At 44.7% G+C, this 19,676-nt stretch overlaps 1 protein-coding gene across 3 annotated transcripts in view; it reads left to right on the top strand.

Moving 5' to 3' along the window:
* PDSS2 (decaprenyl diphosphate synthase subunit 2) overlaps positions 1-19,676 on the top strand; it is a 98,913-nt gene that overhangs the window by 63,877 nt on the left and 15,360 nt on the right. For all 3 annotated transcript variants that reach the window (XR_014026613.1, XR_014026614.1, XM_081329177.1), the window contains exons 5-7: positions 13,686-13,859; positions 16,970-17,101; positions 18,645-18,680. Coding sequence is in view for 1 of the 3 variants with exons in the window: in XM_081329177.1 (XP_081185303.1) it covers positions 13,686-13,859; positions 16,970-17,101; positions 18,645-18,680 (342 nt within the window). In the remaining 2 variants the exon portion in view is untranslated. The remainder of the gene's footprint in view (positions 1-13,685; positions 13,860-16,969; positions 17,102-18,644; positions 18,681-19,676) is intronic.

The following is a 19,676-nucleotide window of genomic DNA, read 5'->3' as shown; positions in this document are numbered from 1 at the left end:
ACTTCAGCACAAAACGGAAGCGACGGAAGTATAAGGCCCATCGGACATGTTTAGGCGACAAGCGACGAGGGGTTTGTAGGGCTTCCAGGTTTTTATGGTCCGTCCACAGTTCGAACGGACGGGAGGCCCCCTCCAGAAGATGTCGCCAGGTTTCCAAAGCCCAACGGACCGCATAAGCCTCCTTCTCCCACACCACCCAGGCCCGTTCAGTGGGAGTCAGTTTCTTAGAGGCATAAGCACACGGCTGCAGGACCCCGGCACTGTTCCGCTGAAGGAGGACGGCCCCAAGAGCAACATCGCTCGCATCCGCCTGTACGACATAAGCCAGCTTGGGGTCGGGATGTCTCAAAACGGGCTCTTTAGCAAAGAGGGACTTTAGTTCCTCGAACGCCCGCTGACACGCGGTGGACCACTCCAATTTCAACCCCGGACGCGGGCGTGTCTTCAACTGTCGTGTGCGCAGTAGATCTGTTAACGGCAGGGCGATAGCTGCGAAACGTGGGATGAATTGTCTATAAAAGTTGGCAAAGCCAAGGAAACTTTGCAACTGCCGCCGAGTCTGCGGAGCCTGCCACTGTTGAATGGCTTGTACCTTTTTAGGGTCCATCTCCACCCCCGCCGCCGATATACGATACCCAAGGTAGTCCAGCTGGGCCTTATGGAACTCACACTTGGACAGTTTAACATAGAGCTGCGCTTCCAGCAGTCTTGACAACACCTGCCGCACAAGAAGCACATGCTCCTCCAATGTGTCCGAGTAAATCAGGATGTCGTCCAAGTATACCAAAACACCCCGATACAGGAACTCATGCAAGACCTGATTGATCAATTGCATGAACACAGCGGGAGCTCCCTGTAGGCCAAATGGCATCACTCGGAACTGAAAACTGCCAAGAGGACAATTAAACGCGGTCTTCCATTCGTCCCCGGCTTTGATCCTCACCCGGTAATAGGCTTCCCTGAGGTCCAACTTGGTGAATACCCGGCCTGTCGCCAAATGGGCCAGCATGTCCTTCATCAAAGGAAGGGGATAGAGGTGCTCCACGCACACCGCATTAACCCCCCGGTAGTCCACACACAAGCGCAAGCCCCCATCCTTCTTTTCACGAAAAAGAACTGGCGCCGCCACCCGGGATCGTGCTGGTTGAATAAATCCTCTTTCCAAGTTCTTATCTATGTACCGCCGTAACTCCTGCATCTCTTTTGGAGACATGGCGTACATACGGGGCTTAGGTAGTCTGGCCCCAGGTTCGAACTCAATAGCACAATCCGTCGGCCGATGGGGTGATAACGAATCGCACTCCCGCTCATCGAAGACGTCCATTAAATCCGAGTAGTCCCGGGGTACATGCACCTTCGAATCATCCGTGACCCCGCAAACCTTCTCCCGCGTCCCCGTGTCCTCCGGCCCCAGGAAGGAATGGTGGAGAGGGGGCTCGGGCCCCAGACCCACCCGAAGATGACGACTACCCCCCTCCCACCAAATCGTGGGGCCCCATTTATCAAGCCACGTAAGGCCCAGAATAAGAGCTTCAGTCATAGAGGGCACCACAACAAAACGCAAAACTTCCCAGTGGCCCCCAATTCCAGCCGGACAGGTTCGGTGACGTGGGTGATAGGAGCCCCCCCAAGGAGCGACCCATCCACTTGTTGGAAACGCAGAGGGGTTACCAGTCGTTGCAACCGGATACCCACTGCAGCCACTGTTTTCCGGTTGATTAGACACCGGGTGCTCCCCGAATCGACCAAAGCCCTAACCGCCCGCCTTTGCCCAGACACGGGGCTCACCAACACCACGGGGAACACAAAAGGGCACACCGGAGCGCTTACCATCGGATCATCCTCCAGCTCCAGATCCTCAAGGTCTTCCGTCGGCGCGGTCTGGGTAGTTACGGGCCCGGTTGCCAAAGGAGGTGTCGTGTCCCGACGGCTGTCGTCAGCGGCTTGATAAGCAGTTCGGGACCGCTCCGAGGTCTTCCTAGCAGGCAAAGCCCGTGTCGAAGTTGCTGGAGGAACCATCCGGGCTGGCGGGAGCGGGCATTCAGCCGCCCGGTGACCCGGCTGGTCACATCGGAAACACCTAATACCAGGACGTGGTGGTGGTACAGGGTTGGCCTTGGCCACCGGCAGGCCGGGCCGCTCCTCCACCTTCACCCTTTCGGCCGGCCGCCGGGCCCCGGTCATCCCCTCAGACCTTCCTCGAGTATCCTGCAAGCCAATGTCCAGCTCAATAGCCACCCGGAACCAGTCCTGCAGACGGGCCGGAACCCCTCTTACCACACAAGCTCGTCGCAAAGCACTATCCAGTCCAGCCTTAAAGTGGTGCACAAGAAGGCGTTCAGGCCATGACCGTAGCCTCCCGGCCACCTTCCGGAACTCCCCAACGTAACGTACTGCCGGTCTTCCTTGTTGGCGCAGATCCAACACTTCGGCCTCGGCACGGAGCACCCGTGAGATATCCTCAAAACGGGCCCGTAAAGCCTCCAGGAAAAGACCAAGGTCCCCGAGCTCACGGGCATGATCGCCGTATAGGTCAGCCGCCCAGGCCGCAGCCTCTCCTTGTAGACACGCTGTGACAGCCACTACCATCGCCCACTGGGACGTATAGGCCGGGCCGTATTGGTCCATGTGATTAATCACCTGCCCCAAAAACATTGCCAGGCGGTCTGGATGACCATCATAGACCACGGTCAGGGGCGGAGGACCCCACGCCAGCCCTTGACCCCAAGGACCCAGCGGCATCCCCTGGGCTGGAACCCCCCCATCTGGTCGTAACGGCTGCTGTCTTGGTCTTCCGGTTACGCTGTCCCAGGGAGTCGTGCCGCTTGGTACCGCCGTAGTGGGAGCCGAAACCCCGGGACCTCTGGGAACCTCAGGCTGGCGAGCTGATCCCTGGTACCTTGGGCTGTCCATACGAAAGCGGGGTGGGCTAGACCGCCGAGCAAGGCCACCTGGGAGGGACCACTGCCCCTGGTCAGACTCATCTGGAACAGACCAAAGCCCAGGCTCCCGACCCCTCACTTCCCCGAACCGCTCTCTGAGAACCTCCATAGTACGGTTGCCCGGAACGGTGGAGTAACTCCATTCTTCACCGCTGTCCTCCACGAAACACCGCTCCCTCCACTCAGTAGACGCACCTTTAGGCCGGTTCATCAAGCCTTGGCCGAGTCCTCGATGATCCCCATCAGAATACGTCCACCGATCGCTGCTGCGACTCCGCACTGCAGCCTCCTGAGGCCCCGGACCAGAGCCTTCGAGTGGAGGGGGTTTTTCCTTCCGCCGCACCGAGGGCAACGCCTCCTCCCCCACCTCCACCGACTCCAAGAGCCCAGCCGCAGCTCCAGCTTCCTCCTGCCCCTCAGCCAGTGGTGCAGCATCCTCCGTGCCTTCTGCCATAGCAAACTTCTGAGGAAAGAGCTCCCCGCAAAGTAAGAAAAAGGAACGCTGACTTACTTTCAGGCCCCGTCCGACGAGCCACCCAAAGATTGACACCGGAACGGGAGCTGGTTCTTCTAAGCCGTGTTTATTATCCGCATAAACATTCGCTCAAAGACAAATGAAGTCAGCGTTGACTTTACAGCACAGTCAACGCTGTTAAATAACCGGCAAGGCTAACTCCCACCACCACACCCTTAATTACACCACCACGCCCCCACCCTACTTAAACCCCGCCTCCCATGGTCCCCTCCTTTTGGCTCCCGTCCCACCACCAATGCAGCCGGTAAGTTATCCCCCCAGCCTAAACCTCCCTCTTTTCCCCCAGAGCTCTGCCTAGACTCTTCTTTTCCCCCACCACCCCAGATCGCCGCGAGCTGCTCGCTCAACCCCTTCCCGGCCCACCGGTTGTCTCCGTCACCCCCTGACCCACCCAGGCACCCATTCTTGCCCTGCGGCTCGGCCGCTGGGCAGCCACCGCCTAGTTCTTCGTACGGCCCCTTCCCGGCCTGTAAGCAGCCTCTGGAACCCGGCTGGCTGGTCCGCGGCCTCCCCAGCTGACAGGCGGCCCGCTGCTGCGCCGTTCTTCTCGCTGACCCATTCCCCGATCCGTCGGAGTAGCGTGGGCGTGGCCAGCCGTTTCCGGAACCCGGCAGCATGGCGAGGAGGCGAGGATGCCTGCGAACGACCCTGCGGCCTGGCAAGTTGCTCCGGGCGGTTACCGGTCCGCTGGGGAGGGCCGTGCGCTGACCCGGCCCTCCAGGAGACGACGGGCGACGGCGGGAGGCTTTGGGGCCTGGTGGGTTGCCCTGCGGGAGCCTGGCAGTCTGGTGAGTCACCCCGCGGCCCGTCCGAATGTCGGGCGTGCTCGGCCCGACAGGTGGTGGCAGTCCGGCATTTGCGTTTCTCTGTGTGTCAAGCCCCGTGGGCTCGACACACAGGAAGGGGGGGAATGCCGGAATGCCGCTTCCCTACCAGCCATTCCCGTGGGTCTGACACACACGCGCGCACGAGGAGGGAAACAACGCTTGACTGAGGGAAACAACGCTTGACTGCCCCCCCCCCACACACACACATGCGCACGAGGAGGGAAACAACGCTTGACTGAGGAGGGAAACACACACACACACACACGAGGAGGGAAACAACGCTTGACTGAGGGAAACAACGCTTGACTGCCCCCCCCCCCACACACACATGCGCACGAGGAGGGAAACAAGGCTTGACTGAGGAGGGAAACACACACACACACACACACACACACGCACGAGGAGGGAAACAACGCTTGACTGAGGGAAACAACGCTTGACTGCCCCCCACACACACACACACATGCGCACGAGGAGGGAAACAACGCTTGACTGAGGAGGGAAACACACACACACACACACGCGCGCACGAGGAGGGAAATAACGCTTGACTGAGGAGGGAAACAACACTTGACTGCCACACACACACACACACACACACACACACGCACGAGGAGGGAAACAACGCTTGACTGCCGCCTCCCTAGCAGACCTCCCCATTCCTGTTAGAAATGGATCCCAGTACTTCTAATCCTGCACCAAAACAAAAACGCAGGTCATACGAAGCTGCTTTCAAACTAAAGGTTGTGTCAAGAGCAGAAAAAAGCAATAACAGTATTGCAAGTAGGGAATTTGGTGTTGATGAAAAACAAGTGAGGGAGTGGCGGAAAATGAAAGCTGACTTGGAAAAGATTCCAAAGGCAAAAAAAGCTCGACGTGGTTTAACAACTCCATATGGGGCTCTAGAGACTGAATTGCATAAATGGGTTATGGAGTGTCGTCAAAATGGTTACTGCGTAACACGCATGGGAATTCGCTTACGTGCCCTTCAAATGGCTAAAGATGACAAATTAAAAGTACCAGGCATTGAAAATTTTGTTGCGTCAGCAGGATGGTGTACTGGCTTCATGAATAGGCATGGCCTATGTTTGCGGCAAAGAACAAAGATTTCACAGAAGTTGCCAAAAGACCTTGATGAAAAAGTGATGTCATTCCATTCATTCATCATAAAACAAAGAAAGATCCATAACTATGACCTGGGAGATATTGGGAATATGGATGAAACACCTATGACCTTTGATCTTCCAAGCAACAGAACCGTGGCAAGTTTGGGAGACAAAACTGTTTTACTCAGAACCACAGGTAATGAGAAAAACCATTTTACAGTTGTTCTGTCATGTTTGGCTAATGGAACTAAGCTGCGGCCTGTCATTATTTTTAAAAGAAAGACCTTGCCTAAAAAGGTCAAATTCCCACCACGAATTACAGTGCGCCCACATGTTAAAGGCTGGAAGGATGAAGATGGAACAAAAAAGTGGCTGGAAGAAGTTTGGAATGGACGACCAGGAGCAGCCTTAAAGAAAAAACCATCATTGCTAGTTTGGGATATGTTCAGAGCCCACACATCTGATGACATAAAAACATTGGCAAAGTCTTCTCAAGTTACTTTAGCCGTTATTCCAGGTGGGCTTACATCTGTATTACAGCCCTTAGATGTGTGTTTAAATAAACCTTTCAAAGACCGTGTGCGAAAGATGTGGTGCGAATGGATGTCATCTGGTCAAGCCTGACTAACAAAAGGTGGAAATATGATGAAGCCTGACATAGAACTGATAGCAAAGTGGGTTCGTGATGCATGGGAAGAGATTCCAGAGGACATGGTGAAGCACGCCTTCAAGAAATGTGGCATAAGTAATGCTATGGATGGCAGTGAAGACAGTGCTTTGTATGAGGACGACAGCTGTGATAGTGATGACAGCGAACTCTGTGACAATGTATATGATGATAACCTCACACCAGCTACAGCTGAAGCTCTGTTTGGAGATACAGATGAGGAGGAAGAATCCAGTTTTGAAGGATTTTGATGCTTGTGTTTTAGCTTGGTTGCTTATTGAGTTAAGGTTTTTGTACATTTAAAGTTATTGTTAATACTTTAATGTTATATATTGTTTTTGTTGAATATACTGATAATATATTGTTTTTGTTGACCCTCTTTTCCACATGCCTCAATTAAAGCAATTTTATTGTTATCTACCTGTATTTTTATTTTTGAAATTTACCGTGAGCTGCTGCATTTCCCAGCCTCGGCTTATACTCGAGTCAATAACTTTTTTCCAGTTTTTTGGGGTAAAATTAGGGGTCTCGGCTTATGCTCGAGTCGGCTTATACTCAAGTATATACGGTATTTTCTATTCTTTTCTCCACAGCCTGATGGCTTGGAAAAGTCACTCAAGTTCCATTGGCTGCATTTCATTGGGACAAAAGAAGTGAACTAAGATAGGGTAAAGAAGGCACATGTTGTGATACGGGTAGTCCTTGCTTACCGACCACTTGTTTAGCAACCATTCAAAGTTACGACAGTATTGAAAAGGAGATTTGCAAGTGGTTCTTGCAGTTGCAGCCACAAAGTTATGTGATTGCAATTCAGGCCCTTGGCAAACTGCACATTTATGATGGCTGCAGCATCCCATAGTCATGTGATCACTATTTGTGACCCTCATAGATGGCTTTTAACAAGCAAAGTCCATGAGGAACCCCAGCAAGAGTTACCTGTTGTGTTCACATGACATCATACTTAGTGATCCACAGTAATTTGCTTAACAACTGCAACTGGAACTGATGTTGTAAGTCAGCATTGGTCACAAGACATTTCATTTAATGACTGTATCCCTTAGCAATGGGAATTGCTGGTCCCTATTGTTAGTAAGTGAGGACGACCTGTACCTCTATATTTAAAATTATTTCAAGCTCAACTTTTTTTAAGTACGGGTAGTCCTCAATTAACAGTAGTTCATTTAGTGACCATTCAGAGTTAGAACAGCACTGAAAAAAGTGACTTACGACTGTTTTTCCTACTTGCAATTATTGCAGCATCCCCATGGACATGTGATCAAAATTCAAACACTTGGCAACCGACTCATATTTATGACAGCTGCAGTGTCCCGCAGTCATGCAGTCGCCTGTTTGTGACCTTCTAACAAGCAGAATCAATGGGGAAGCCAGATTCATTTGATAAATGTATGACTAACTTAACAACTGCAGAGATTCACTTAGCCGCTGTGACAAGGAAGGTCGTAAAATGGGGCAAAACTCACAACTACCGTACCACTTCACAACAGAAATGTTGGGCTCAATTGGGGTCATAAGTGGAGGACCACCTGTACTCTGGACTTCACCCAGGGTCTCTTTGTGCTTTCCCCCCCTCTACCTCCTAGTGTCCCGAGTCTGCCTGGAAAATCCCACTGACCTCCGGAAAGATATCTGGGGAGGGGGCACGCGTATTGCATATTCTTGGCAGACAGCCAAAAAATAATTTTTTTTGCAAGTGATATGAAGTAAGCTGAGTAATTGGGATCTATTACATTATACTGTAGCAGTGCTGGCAGAAAAGCCCATTTGATAGTCAGACTCGAGTGGCGTTTGATAGTCAAGAGAAAGTTGGATTGGAAGGATGTTTCAGGGCTTGAGGATATAGCTTAGATTGAGAATATTTTGCATGAGTTACAGGGACAGGAGACAAATTACCACAGTGACCGGCAGAGGGAGATAAGATGGGAAATCCTGGATGGAGTTCTAGGAGAAGGAGATGCCGTCCTCTTCAGAATTAATTGCTTCTTCCTACGTTCTCTGTGGTGCTGCTGGGTATCTTTGCTTCAGGCTTCTGTTAGCTAATACCAAGTTTGTTTGTAATAAGACCGTAATTCTCCACAACTTACTAATTGAGGAACAAGTGGACCTGCTTGGCCTGCATATGTGAGACCTATCTGTATGAGAATGGGGGCAATGCTTAGCCATAGAAAGGACTAGATAGAATTTACAAGAAAAACGAAAGATGGAATCAGAATAGCCTATTTCCAAATTCTAAATCTTTCTCCTAATACTTAGTCCAGTTTAGCCTGTATGTTTTCTGTATTTAATAATATCAAACAAAACAGTTTCACCCCCATTACATGAACTGTCATATTTTTGCTTTCATTTTAAAATGTGGTTGCAATAAACGTCGGCAGAAATGTTATCTTTTTATTTGCATCCTAAATATATTTTTGGAACTGTAAATTATACTGAGACTTTACAGACTACTCCTGAATTATGTATGTGTCATAACTTATCATACTATACGGTGTTTCTATTAGTACTGTGAAAGTTTCAGCTTCATTTATAAAAGATCTTTTGGCGTATATGAAGGTACAAAGGAAAGCAGAGTTGGGGGGGGCCTGTCCTGTATTGCAGAGGTCCTCAACCTATGGGCTGCGGCTTCTTGGCTACCGAGCTGCATGAGTAGCTGGGCAGTGCACACCCGTGTGCGCATGCTCACCCCCCCTCGTGCCACCGTTGCCGTAAGTGTTGTGCAGGCAGTGGCAGCATCACTAGTATTGCACAGATGGTGGCAGCGCCTCAAGTGGCAGGTGGCCCACAGTGTGATCCTTGCGCAGTGACGGTGGCGCGATCCTCGTGCCAGGGCATCACTGCGGGCCACAGCACGAGCCTCATATGGGGGCGCCATTGTTGCAGACCGCGGCACGATCCTCGCACTGGTAGTAGCATCGCCGGGAGCCTGGAGCGGTAGCGCCATAAGCCTCATACAGGCGCCGCCATTGCTGAGAGTCTCATGCGCATGCTTGCAGCCCCATTTGTGTGGTGCACATGCTCGCAGCCTGTTTTTACCTGCGTGTGCATGTGTGGCCACATTCACGTTTGCACATGCGTGCATAAGGTGCCTGCCCCTTCGTCTCTCACTGGGCCACCAAAGCAAAAAGGTTGGAGACCCCTGCTGTATTGGATGGGAGAGTATTGAGAGCATAGGGACAGTTACTGAAACAAAGCACACTTCCCAGGTCCCATGGGATGGCAAAGTTTAAAAGAGGAACATGGGGCAAATCCTCCCTATTGGAGCTGGTTGACTGGGCAGATATTCTTGGAAGAAGGTTGTCCTCCATGGTTTAGGTCAAGTGTTTTTCCAACTTGGCAAATTTAATATGTGTGGATTTCAACTCCCAGACTTCTCCAGCTAGAATATTGAATGAAGGCAAGTTCTATGTTCGTGCTTCTGGGCATTCCAAAATATCTTTTTGAATTCAAAAGTGAGGGATTGCATTGCTGTAATTCTTACACCTAATGAGAAGGAAGGACTCACTGGAGAAGAGCCTAATGCTGGGAAAGGTTGAGGGCAAGAGAAGAAGGGGACGACAGAGAATGAGGTGGCTGGATGGAGTCACTGAAGCAGTAGGCGTGAGCCTAAATGGACTCCAGAAGATGGTAGAGGACAGGAAGGCCTGGAGGAACGTTGTACATGGGGTCGCGATGGGTCGGACACGACTTCGCAGCTAACAACAATTCTTACAAGAGAAAATTAGTTCTTATAAAGTGTGAAGTTTAAAATATAAATGGCTAAAATCTCATGGGGTATATGAAAATATAGAAATCTCATAATATTTGGCTATCTTCAGGAAATTTCACCCATCGTATTTTTTCCCCAACATTGTAATATCAGAGGCATTATTGTGTATGCTGATGCCATCTTGCTATTCCTTAGAAATATCCTAAGAGAAAGCAGCTTCCCTGTTTTGTGTATATATGCACACATCTTTATTGATAGATAAGCCTTATGAAAAAATCTTCTCAGGACCTCCTACATTGGAGTGTACGTAGTGATCATTTTCATAGCATTTTATTCAGTAATTATTCTTTAAGGCTCAAGACAAAGATATTTTTATAACAGCAATTAGTATGGACTGTTAGAGAAATGTTTGGGTCTGCCAATTATTTTCAGGATGGGGACCACCCATTGCTATGCATTTATACTAGTTACTTTTAAATAAATTTGACATTATAGGAAACTACTTATTTCACATGTGGGCAGACAATCCTTGCAGAATGTTAATTAAAATAAATGAAGCAGTTGATTTGCATTCTTTATTAATAGGTACTCAAACTGAATGCCTTCTTTGGATGCAGTTCCTTTTTTTTCCATGTTTAGATCAAACTTTAAACTGCCAAAATGAAGCCACCTTCTTGGCTTTGTCATTAGCCAAAAATAAGCCATTCTTGGTACATGTTTCTGGTAGTAGCCAACATAACAGCTACCATGTTTCTCTCTACATTCACACAGCGTGTTATTATCTGCTAAGAGCCTTCACTTGGCATATTGATTGACACTTGACACTTAGGCACTCCAAATCTCAACCTATTCAGGGTCCTCCAAGTACTATAAGGGAGATTGGATTCTTCAGCCAGATCCTCCTTTAATGTTATTACTTGATGGTCTTCTTCCTCCATCTTTTTAACTTGATTTTGTTTTTGTGTACCCTCAAGAATGTTTGTTCGTGCCATAAAGCTGTTCCTAGATGTGAGTCCGCGGGCTTGGGGCCATTCAGAGGATGTCAAGGATCATTCTCTTGCTTAGTTTTCTCAGCATCCGCTGCTACCTTTTTCTTGATCGTGAGCAGTGCCAGCCAGAGGATATATCTTCTCAATTGCTATAGGTTTGAGACATCCTGTCACTGCTTCATTAATGGTGATATCAACTTGTTTCACATGTGCAGATGTGCGCCACTCTGGAGCAGCATATTCTGCTGCAGAGACACTCAAGGCCAAAGCTGATGTGCGCAACATAGATGGTTGAATTCCCTTCATGGTGTAATACATTCTTAATTCTACAAGGGCTACCATAGCATAGACTTCCCAGCTATCTCATCAAAAATTGATCCTTATGTGGCCACTGCTGTATCGTCTGCATAGATCTGTAGTGGCAAACCTATGGCACGCGTGCCACAGGTGGCATGCAGAGCCCTCTCCGTGGGAACATGCTCCGTCGCCCCATTCCTAGCCCTTCAGCTGGGTTTTATAAAACCTTTCCTCTTTAGGACTCCAGTGCCGTATGCAAAAAAAAAGGTTCAATCAATCAATCAATTTCAACTTCTCATGGGGAAAAAAAGATCTCGCAAAATTGGAATTGATTGATTGAACTTTTTAGTCCCACCAAGTCTGCAGTTACCACCAGAGCCACGCCCACCCAGTGGGCCATGCCCACCCAATGGGCCACGCCCACCCAGCACCCGACGATACATAAGTGGGTTTTGGGTTGCAGTTTGGGCACTCGGTCTCTAAAAGGTTCGCCATCACTGGCATAGATGAATAGATGTGTGTTGTTGGAGACTGGTTAATCATTCGTATATATGTTATACAATGTCAGAAACACTACATTTCCTTGTGGCAGCCTGTTCTTCTGCATCTTCCACTTCTCTTCTTACCATTCACATAAACTTTCCAGTTCTGGAGGAAGTTGCCTGATGCAGTTGCTACATTTCTGCAAATCATAACAGCAAGACATTTATACTGAGCCTAGTGAGATTATTCATTTTAGGTAAAATGTAAAAAATGAAAAATGAACATGTGCCTTACTTGACAACAAACTCGACTCCTTTCAAAATCTGTTCCTTTTGTCAGTCCTATGATTCTTCTGCATAACTAAAGATCAAGGTTTAACAGTGTTTAAATGAAATCATAGTCATTTAAATAAAAATGAATAAAATCACTTTTCAGAATGAGATGGTCAGCATCTAAATTAATAAGCAAATAGTAATTCAGATTTCAGGTGAACATGCAGTTGACTAACGGGTTTTTAAAGCACGTGTCTTGATACCTATTCCTGTGTTGTCCTCATTCACCAATTCCAAAACTTTTCATCTTCAAGGCTCATTGCATAAAATAGCAGATAATTAACATTTTATTTGGGTGTCCATTCTTATCTATGCTTGAAATCCAGGAAATGTTCTAAACTTAAACGTGATTGCCATTTACTGAACTACCACACATAGAAGACTAAATGTGTGGTTTCCCTTATTGCCTTCTCTTTTTCCATTATCACCTCCTTCATGGAAGTTGAAAACAATGAAATGAAATGATAACGTTCAGCAAGCTGGCTTTGAGGAATTGTACTACTTTTCCCATCAGTCTCATATTATCTCCTTGCAACACAGCACTCTTTGGCAGTGGCCACAAAGGAGGAAGATTACAACTGAATGCAGGGATTTTATATCATTTCTTACCAATTTCATGTCAGATAATACCTTGCTAGAAATTACAGTGTCATGCAAATTTAGTTCTCTCTTTTGAGCAACTTAATTGAAGTACCTCATAGAGCCAGAATTGTGTAGATGGCATAATCACTTTTTGCCTGGATTTTTAGCTGTCTTCCAGTCCATCCTGAAGGCAGTGACCACATAGATTCTGTGCTTTTTTGCAGTTATTTACTCTTGATAGAGACCATTAAATCTCTTCATGGTGGATAATAGACAAGAAAGAGGTCATGGCAGTAATAAAAAGTTCTAGATATAATCAAAATATTAGTGAACCATTTTGAATAATTATATCATATCAACCTACAGTGTATGGATATTACATTTCCTATAAAAATGGGCATGAGCGCAGGTTCTTTATGGGATTTTTCTTTATCAGGGGATCTCAGGTTAAATCAGTAGTATCTAGGGTTCTGAAAGCTTCTTCCTAAGATCTTGAGTAGCAGTAGTTGTTGTACTATCCAGGCAAATTTAAATGTGTTTATAAAGGACTTAGTATGAAGGCAGCTTTATAATTGTACAAATAACTCAGGGCCAAGATTCATAGCTAAGGCAGGACTTCAATTTATGGTTTCTTGCTTTCTAGCCTGGTGCCTTAACCACTAAACGAAACTGGCCTTTATTTGTATATTTATGTCTTATGTCCTGAAACTCCTTTTGTTACTATTCCTTTGAAGCAGCAGAAGGGGACGATTCTAGAAAGAAAGCAAGAAAGTGTTCAGTTTCCTCTGTCCATCACAAAGCTTTTCATGTAATCACTACTTTTTATAGACTTATATTTTCTTCCAGGCTAATATTTAAATTTTTGTTTTCTTTTGCTTTGTAATCATACTTACATTAGTAGTGTGATAATTAGTAGTTAGTTATAATTCAGTCACTTTACAATCCCAGCATAGAGATCGGTATAGAGATCACAGGAATTTATAGCTTGGTTTATAAGTTAAGGGAGACATATGCTAGAGGGAGAAAGATATTGAGAATATTCCTCAGAAGCCTAACGTTTTTGAAAACCATTTGTTTCTATAATTTCTGTTCCTTAAGCCAGCCAAATGAATTGCTTCAAGTGGCATGTATTAAATAAGTACATTGTTCTACCATTGTTGATTATTTTTAGAATGTGTAACATCTTTCTTTGTGTTTCTAGGAAAACATTCTTACAGACGACATCAGAATATCAGATTGGAAAGAGCAGGTTTTCCAATCTCATTGTGTTTTGCTGGCAAAAAGCTGCAAGGCTGCAATGGAATTGGCAAAGCATGCTGCAGGAATTCAGAAGATGGCGTTTAATTATGGCAAGCACATGTCTATGTGTCATAAGGTATCACTTCCCTCTTCTTTAAAAGCTTCCCAAATGGCCAAGCAGCCAGCATTCTTTTTCAAGAAGCATGTCTTTCTGTAGATAATATATGTTTCTTAAAAAAATAAAAATAAAACCCTTACACGTTTAGTTCATTTGTGGCTAAACTGCATGGAAAGATACTTATATGACGTATTTAGCATATCACAGCATTCATTTCACTGTACTATGTCAATATACTTACAGCCTTTAAAACTGAGACAGCTGTCAAAGTAGCCAACTAATCCCAGGAAGCTAATGTGAGTGAATAGGAAGAAAGAGCAGAAGGTTTACAGGGAGCTCAGTGTGGAATTAAAGAGAATTGGGGAGTTATGATAGCTGCTTGAGCATCTGTGAAAGGGGACGAAAGAGGGTGCTTGGCCGCCCTGGAAATTCTCAATGTATTTATCTAGAAAATTGCATCCCATTTTATTCATAGTATGTGTGGCAGGTAGTAACTGTAATGTATTACCACAAACAAATTGAAACCACCAGCATAAAGACTCAGTTAAAATATTAGAATAACCATAGTTCAATAGCCAGTGCTTTTTTTGTAAAAGAAAAAGGTGCCGGAACTCACACATGTCATACAACCCGCCTTGCCTACCCTACAAGGTTCCATCCAAAAAAGGTGCTGGAACTCCGTTCTGAGCGTTCTATGAGGGGAAAAAAGCCCTGTCAATAGCTATGTAAAGATCATCTGAAACGAGAAACTTTTTAACTGACATTTGAATGAGTGTTGAAGATGTTCTTCATGAAATAATTTCTGCCCTTATTTGGTGATTCTTAACAGACACTTGTTTCAATATAGTACACACTCACCCACCCCCTCCCAATTTGATCCGTAAGAGGCCAAAGCAACCTGAGGTTGAAAGGTTTAATTATAAAACAGGGAGAGAGAGAAAGGAATGACTGACTATTCTGGGTAAATGGAACCATTTCTCTCCTTCCACACTTGCTGTTTGGCCCTCCTGTTGCTCTGGCGGCGGAGGCCTTTATCTTCCTTTCCCAAGCAGACACTGAGAAGGGAAAGATGGCTATTATCACATTTTAATTTAGTCTTGGGAGCCAGCGTAACAGGGTTGCAGCATTTGCAGCTGCGTTGGTTTCTGCTGTCACACAACAGTCCCCTGGCTACCATCCCCTTGCCAATCTTCTATGCTAAATCTTGTTGAATTTGGAGCTGTATGCGATCTTGCCTTCACCTTTGAATGCTCAAGGCTGAGAAGACAAGAGAAGAGAAGCCGGATAGGGCAGATGAGGGACAACATTGATTGCTGCAGAGGTTGACAGAAGAGAGATTGTGTATCCTTGTTGAACTACCCATCTAAGGCATAGACAGTCTCCTCTTCAGATATCTTATATAGGACATAACTTGGAGTTTAGAGCTACCGTATCTGGGCTGTATTCTGGATGCCCATTAGATGGCAGCAATGAGCTTGACAGGGTAGCGTGGAGAGCATTTGCCTATAAAGTTGCCAAGAGTCGGCACAAGACTGAACTGTTAAAAGTAACTACAGTATGTATGGTGAAACAAGTAAAGATAGGGTCAAATAAGAATGAATGGATGATACACCTGAAGGCAGGACAAAAAGCAACGGATGGAAACTAACCAAAGAGAGAAGCAACCTAGAACTAAGGAGAAATTTCCTGACAGTTAGAACAATTAATCAGTGGAACAACTTACCTCCAAAAGCTGTGAATGCTCCAACACTGGAAGTTTTTAAGAAGAGACTGGACAACCATTTGTCTGAAATGGTATATAGGGTTACCTGCCTGAGTAGGGGGTTGGACTAGATGACCTCCAAGGTACCTTCCAACTTCTTCTTCTTCTTCTTCTTCTTCTTCTTCTTCTTCTTCTTCTTCTTCTTCTTCTTCTTCTTCTTCTTCTTCTTCTTCTTCTTCTTCTTCTTCTTCTTCTTCTTCTTCTCCTCCTCCTCCTCCTCCTCCTCCTCCTCCTCCATCATCATCATCATCATCATCATCATCATCATCATCATTATTATTATTATTATTATTATTATTATTATTATTATTATTATTATTATTATTATTATATAGATTGAACACAAAATTGTGCAACCAGTAGAAGAGAAATATGTTGAGCTTTGCCACATAAGGAGAATGAATGAGGGTCAAACAAATGTACAAAGTGAATAAGTTGAGAGGAAGTGGGAGAGTGACACAATCATGTTTGGATGGGATTAATGGGACTTTCAAAATGAGAGACAAATTGTTTAAAGAAGAAAAAGCAGTTTGTAGATTAGTGTGTACTGTAGACACAACAGAAACAAGGTTGGAAGTTATATGGCAGGGGTCTTCAAACTTGTCCCTTTTATGACTTGGCCCTTTATGACTAGCTGAGGAATTCTGGGAGTTGAAGTCCACAAGTCATAAAAGGGTCAAGTTTTGAAGACCCCTGTTATAGGGAATGGTGTTGGGGTAAGATTGGTTTAGTTAAATTTCCACTTCTTTGCTCTTCTGCCTTTGTTTTTGGGGTGTTTTTTTGCACTTTGTATTATATTGCTTAACCTGAAGAGAATAGCCCACAAATATATAGATAACAACATCTGAGAGCTGATTCAAATCACATATGATTAATATTGCCAGTAGTCTATATTACTTTCTCTCTGATTAATGAGTTATTGACATTCACTCCTACTGAAGGATAAAATAGGAGTTAACCCTCTTTTCAGCTCAGGGTATCCACATAAAAAAAAGTCATTTCAAATGTCACCAGATTTGGTTTACTTTTTAAAGTTCACTTTGTGGCCTACAAGTCCAAACCACCAAGATTTGAAGTAAAATTATGTATATGGAGGTAGTGTCCTGGCAAGAACAGAATCTGACTTCCATTCTGGATATTTACAGAGATCCTATTCTATTTATCTAGTATTGTACATGCTCAGGTTCTCACAGACTTCTTCAAAATTTGCATCTTGTTATATTAAACCCCTAAATAGTGTGCATTGGTACAAGGCATTTTTTCTTGTCTTTTGCAATTTGCATGTTTAAAACTTCACATAATATTAGTTGTTGTTAAATGCATTTCCTGTGGATAATTACTCTTAACTTTAATCCCCTTCTTTCAGCTAAATGCTGATATTCAGCCATTTATTGATGGAAATTCAAATGGTTCCGTGCCATTTAACTTAAATTCTGCTCCTGCAATATTCCATCAAGAGTTTGTTGGAAGAGAAGTCTGGATTAAGCAAATTAAAGAGGTAAATAAGTAGTTATGTCTATAGTGGCTATGTTTGTACATCTTGCAATATCATAATCATCCCCTCCTATTAATTTGTTTTTTAAAAAATCATAGTTAACATTAATCACAGCTATAGAGTCTGAATCCAACTATACAGTTCCACAAAAGGTATTATTGTTATAATTCTCTTTTTTCTTCCATTTGAAGAATATTAAGCATTTATAAAAAGAAACAGTTTTCCTATTTCTGCATGTTTATTATTTAGTAGACCTAGAAATTAAATGTGCTACTGTTGAGTGTGTTTATGTGCATAAAGTCTATGATTCTTATGGTAATTTCTTTTTAAAATTCATCCGGTTACACTCAATTTTATTAAAATACAAAAATAAATGTAATTTAAAATATGCTTGCCTTCCCTACAGTTTTAGTTTTACAATAATTGAATATTTCTAGCATAAAGCAGAGGGAATGAGCTGCTCATGCATATATGATTATAATTCAAAACACAGCTGGTTGGGCACGTGTTAGCCTACTAGCTTTGATATTATTGCTTGCTTATGATTGTGCTTCCTTCCCAAAAGCTATCTCAATAGGAGCATTTTAATGTAAGCCTTGATATTAGTCTTTTAATATATGACTCTTTCTTCAATGGGTAGTTTAAATGAGAAATAGAGTGAAACTCCCCACCTTGCTCCCTTCCTTCTTCTCTTTCTGGGGAACCCTTCAAAAAGTTTGACAGTGTGTATTTTCTACGTTGCAAGCCCTGTCTTTATAGAAGGTTGATCCTTCTGAGCTGCATTTGCTACTATAGGTTGCATGCAGAGGTGGATGTAATTTGCTTGTTCCCATTCTTTCTCATGAGACTGTAATTGCATAGAGGAAAGTAATGCGGAATATGGCTAAGGGCCATGCTTCATTGATCCATAAACTCATCACAGTCTTTCTCGGAAACGAAAGAAAGAGTTCCACTTGAGAAGTGGTTGAACGAACTACGGTAGTTTCTTTTGTAGCGTGTATCATGTCCATTCTCTGAAAGATGTCAGTAGAACAGGAATTAGTAGACACCTGACAAGCCAAATGTGAGTCCTTAAACCTGATGAAATATATATTTTCTATTTAGCACAGGAGCACGATGGCTCAGTAGTAAAAAGAAGCTGAACTTGTCAGCTGGAGAACTCATAGCCTGGGTTCAAGACCCGAGCTCCATGCGATGGGGTGAGCTCCTGTTACTTGCCCCTAGTCCTGCCCACCTAGCAGTTCTGAAGCATGCAAATGCAAGTAGATTAATTGGTACCACTTTGGTGGGAAGGTAACAGCGTTCCGTGCTGCCTTTGGCATAAAGCTGGGCTGGACACATGACCATGGAAATTATCCTCAGACAATGCTGCTCCCTCGGCCAAGAAACAGAGAGGAGTACCATGCCCTAGAGTTGGACATGACTGACAGGAAAACCTTCACCTATTTAGCACAACATGTTAGATCTTTCTTAGAGTTTTGTGCAGCTTATAATTTACAGGGTTGTAATAATGTAATTTTTATTTGTTTTTCTTACATGGTTTAAGACTCAAGGCAAAGGAGACTTAATAGACTATAGCAAGGTGAGTAGCTAAAATATGTCTTCGTTCTAAAGACTTGTTAACTTTTATGTTTGAAGGAATATATAAATGAGCCTTGCTATTAACCATGATATATTTTATTTCATCTCAGATTTCAATCACAAATTTCCTCGTAAAGCAGCTTATAACAATTACGGTACAATGTGTGTGATACAAGTATATAAAATGCAATCATGGGACAGGATCGGATTTTCAGCTGAGTCTGATTTCAGGCATGATAGACTCAAGAACTGGATGTACTTACGAAGTAGCACAACAATCAGGTGTACAGCCAGTGGTGGGATTCAGCCAGTTCACACCAGCTCGGCAGAACCGGTAGCTAATTTTTTGTTGCCCAGGCCCAGAATGGACTTTCGGAAGCGGCATCCACACAGAGAACTGGTTGTTCACATATTTGAATCCCACCGCCGTGTACAGCCAACAAATATTCCTATATCCAAGTTTGTTTCTTAATTGCTCCTGTGTATTAATTACTGAGATGCAATTATTGTTGTTCCTGTTTTTAGAAGGCTTATTAGGATCAGATTCGGAAGCCTTTAGGCCAATTATATATCTTACTTTTGGGGATCTCCTGCAACTTCAGCTTATATGCATCGCTACCAGAGATATTCTCTGCCAATCTTATTTGCCAGTCCCCTATCCCAGAATTTAACCGTAACAAAAGAGTTAGGGTTATAGGAAGGGCTTCCACTAGGTTGGACTTACATGAATGGACATATGCATTAAAATAACTGCTGCTTCACAACATTTGGTAAAGGAACCATTTTGCTGAGTCTCATTTGGCTGAGGAATTCTGGGAGCTGAAGTCCACAAGTCTTATAGTTGACAAGGTTGCAGACCCCTGTTATAGCTCAACCTCCTGCTGTTGTTTTTTTTAACCCTTTCTCATTGTTACTTTTGCTTTTGAGTGCTAAAGAGCACCTGGGAGACAGACAGGAGGCAAGGGTTTCAGCCGTAATGAGCAAGGCTTAAAGATCA

This window comes from Vipera berus (assembly GCF_964194415.1).
Source record: "Vipera berus genome assembly, chromosome: 1".
In the NCBI taxonomy this organism is placed as follows: Eukaryota; Metazoa; Chordata; class Lepidosauria; order Squamata; family Viperidae; genus Vipera; species Vipera berus.
The sequence above is the reverse complement of the archived record's forward strand: the minus strand, read 5'-3'. Positions and strand labels throughout refer to the sequence as shown.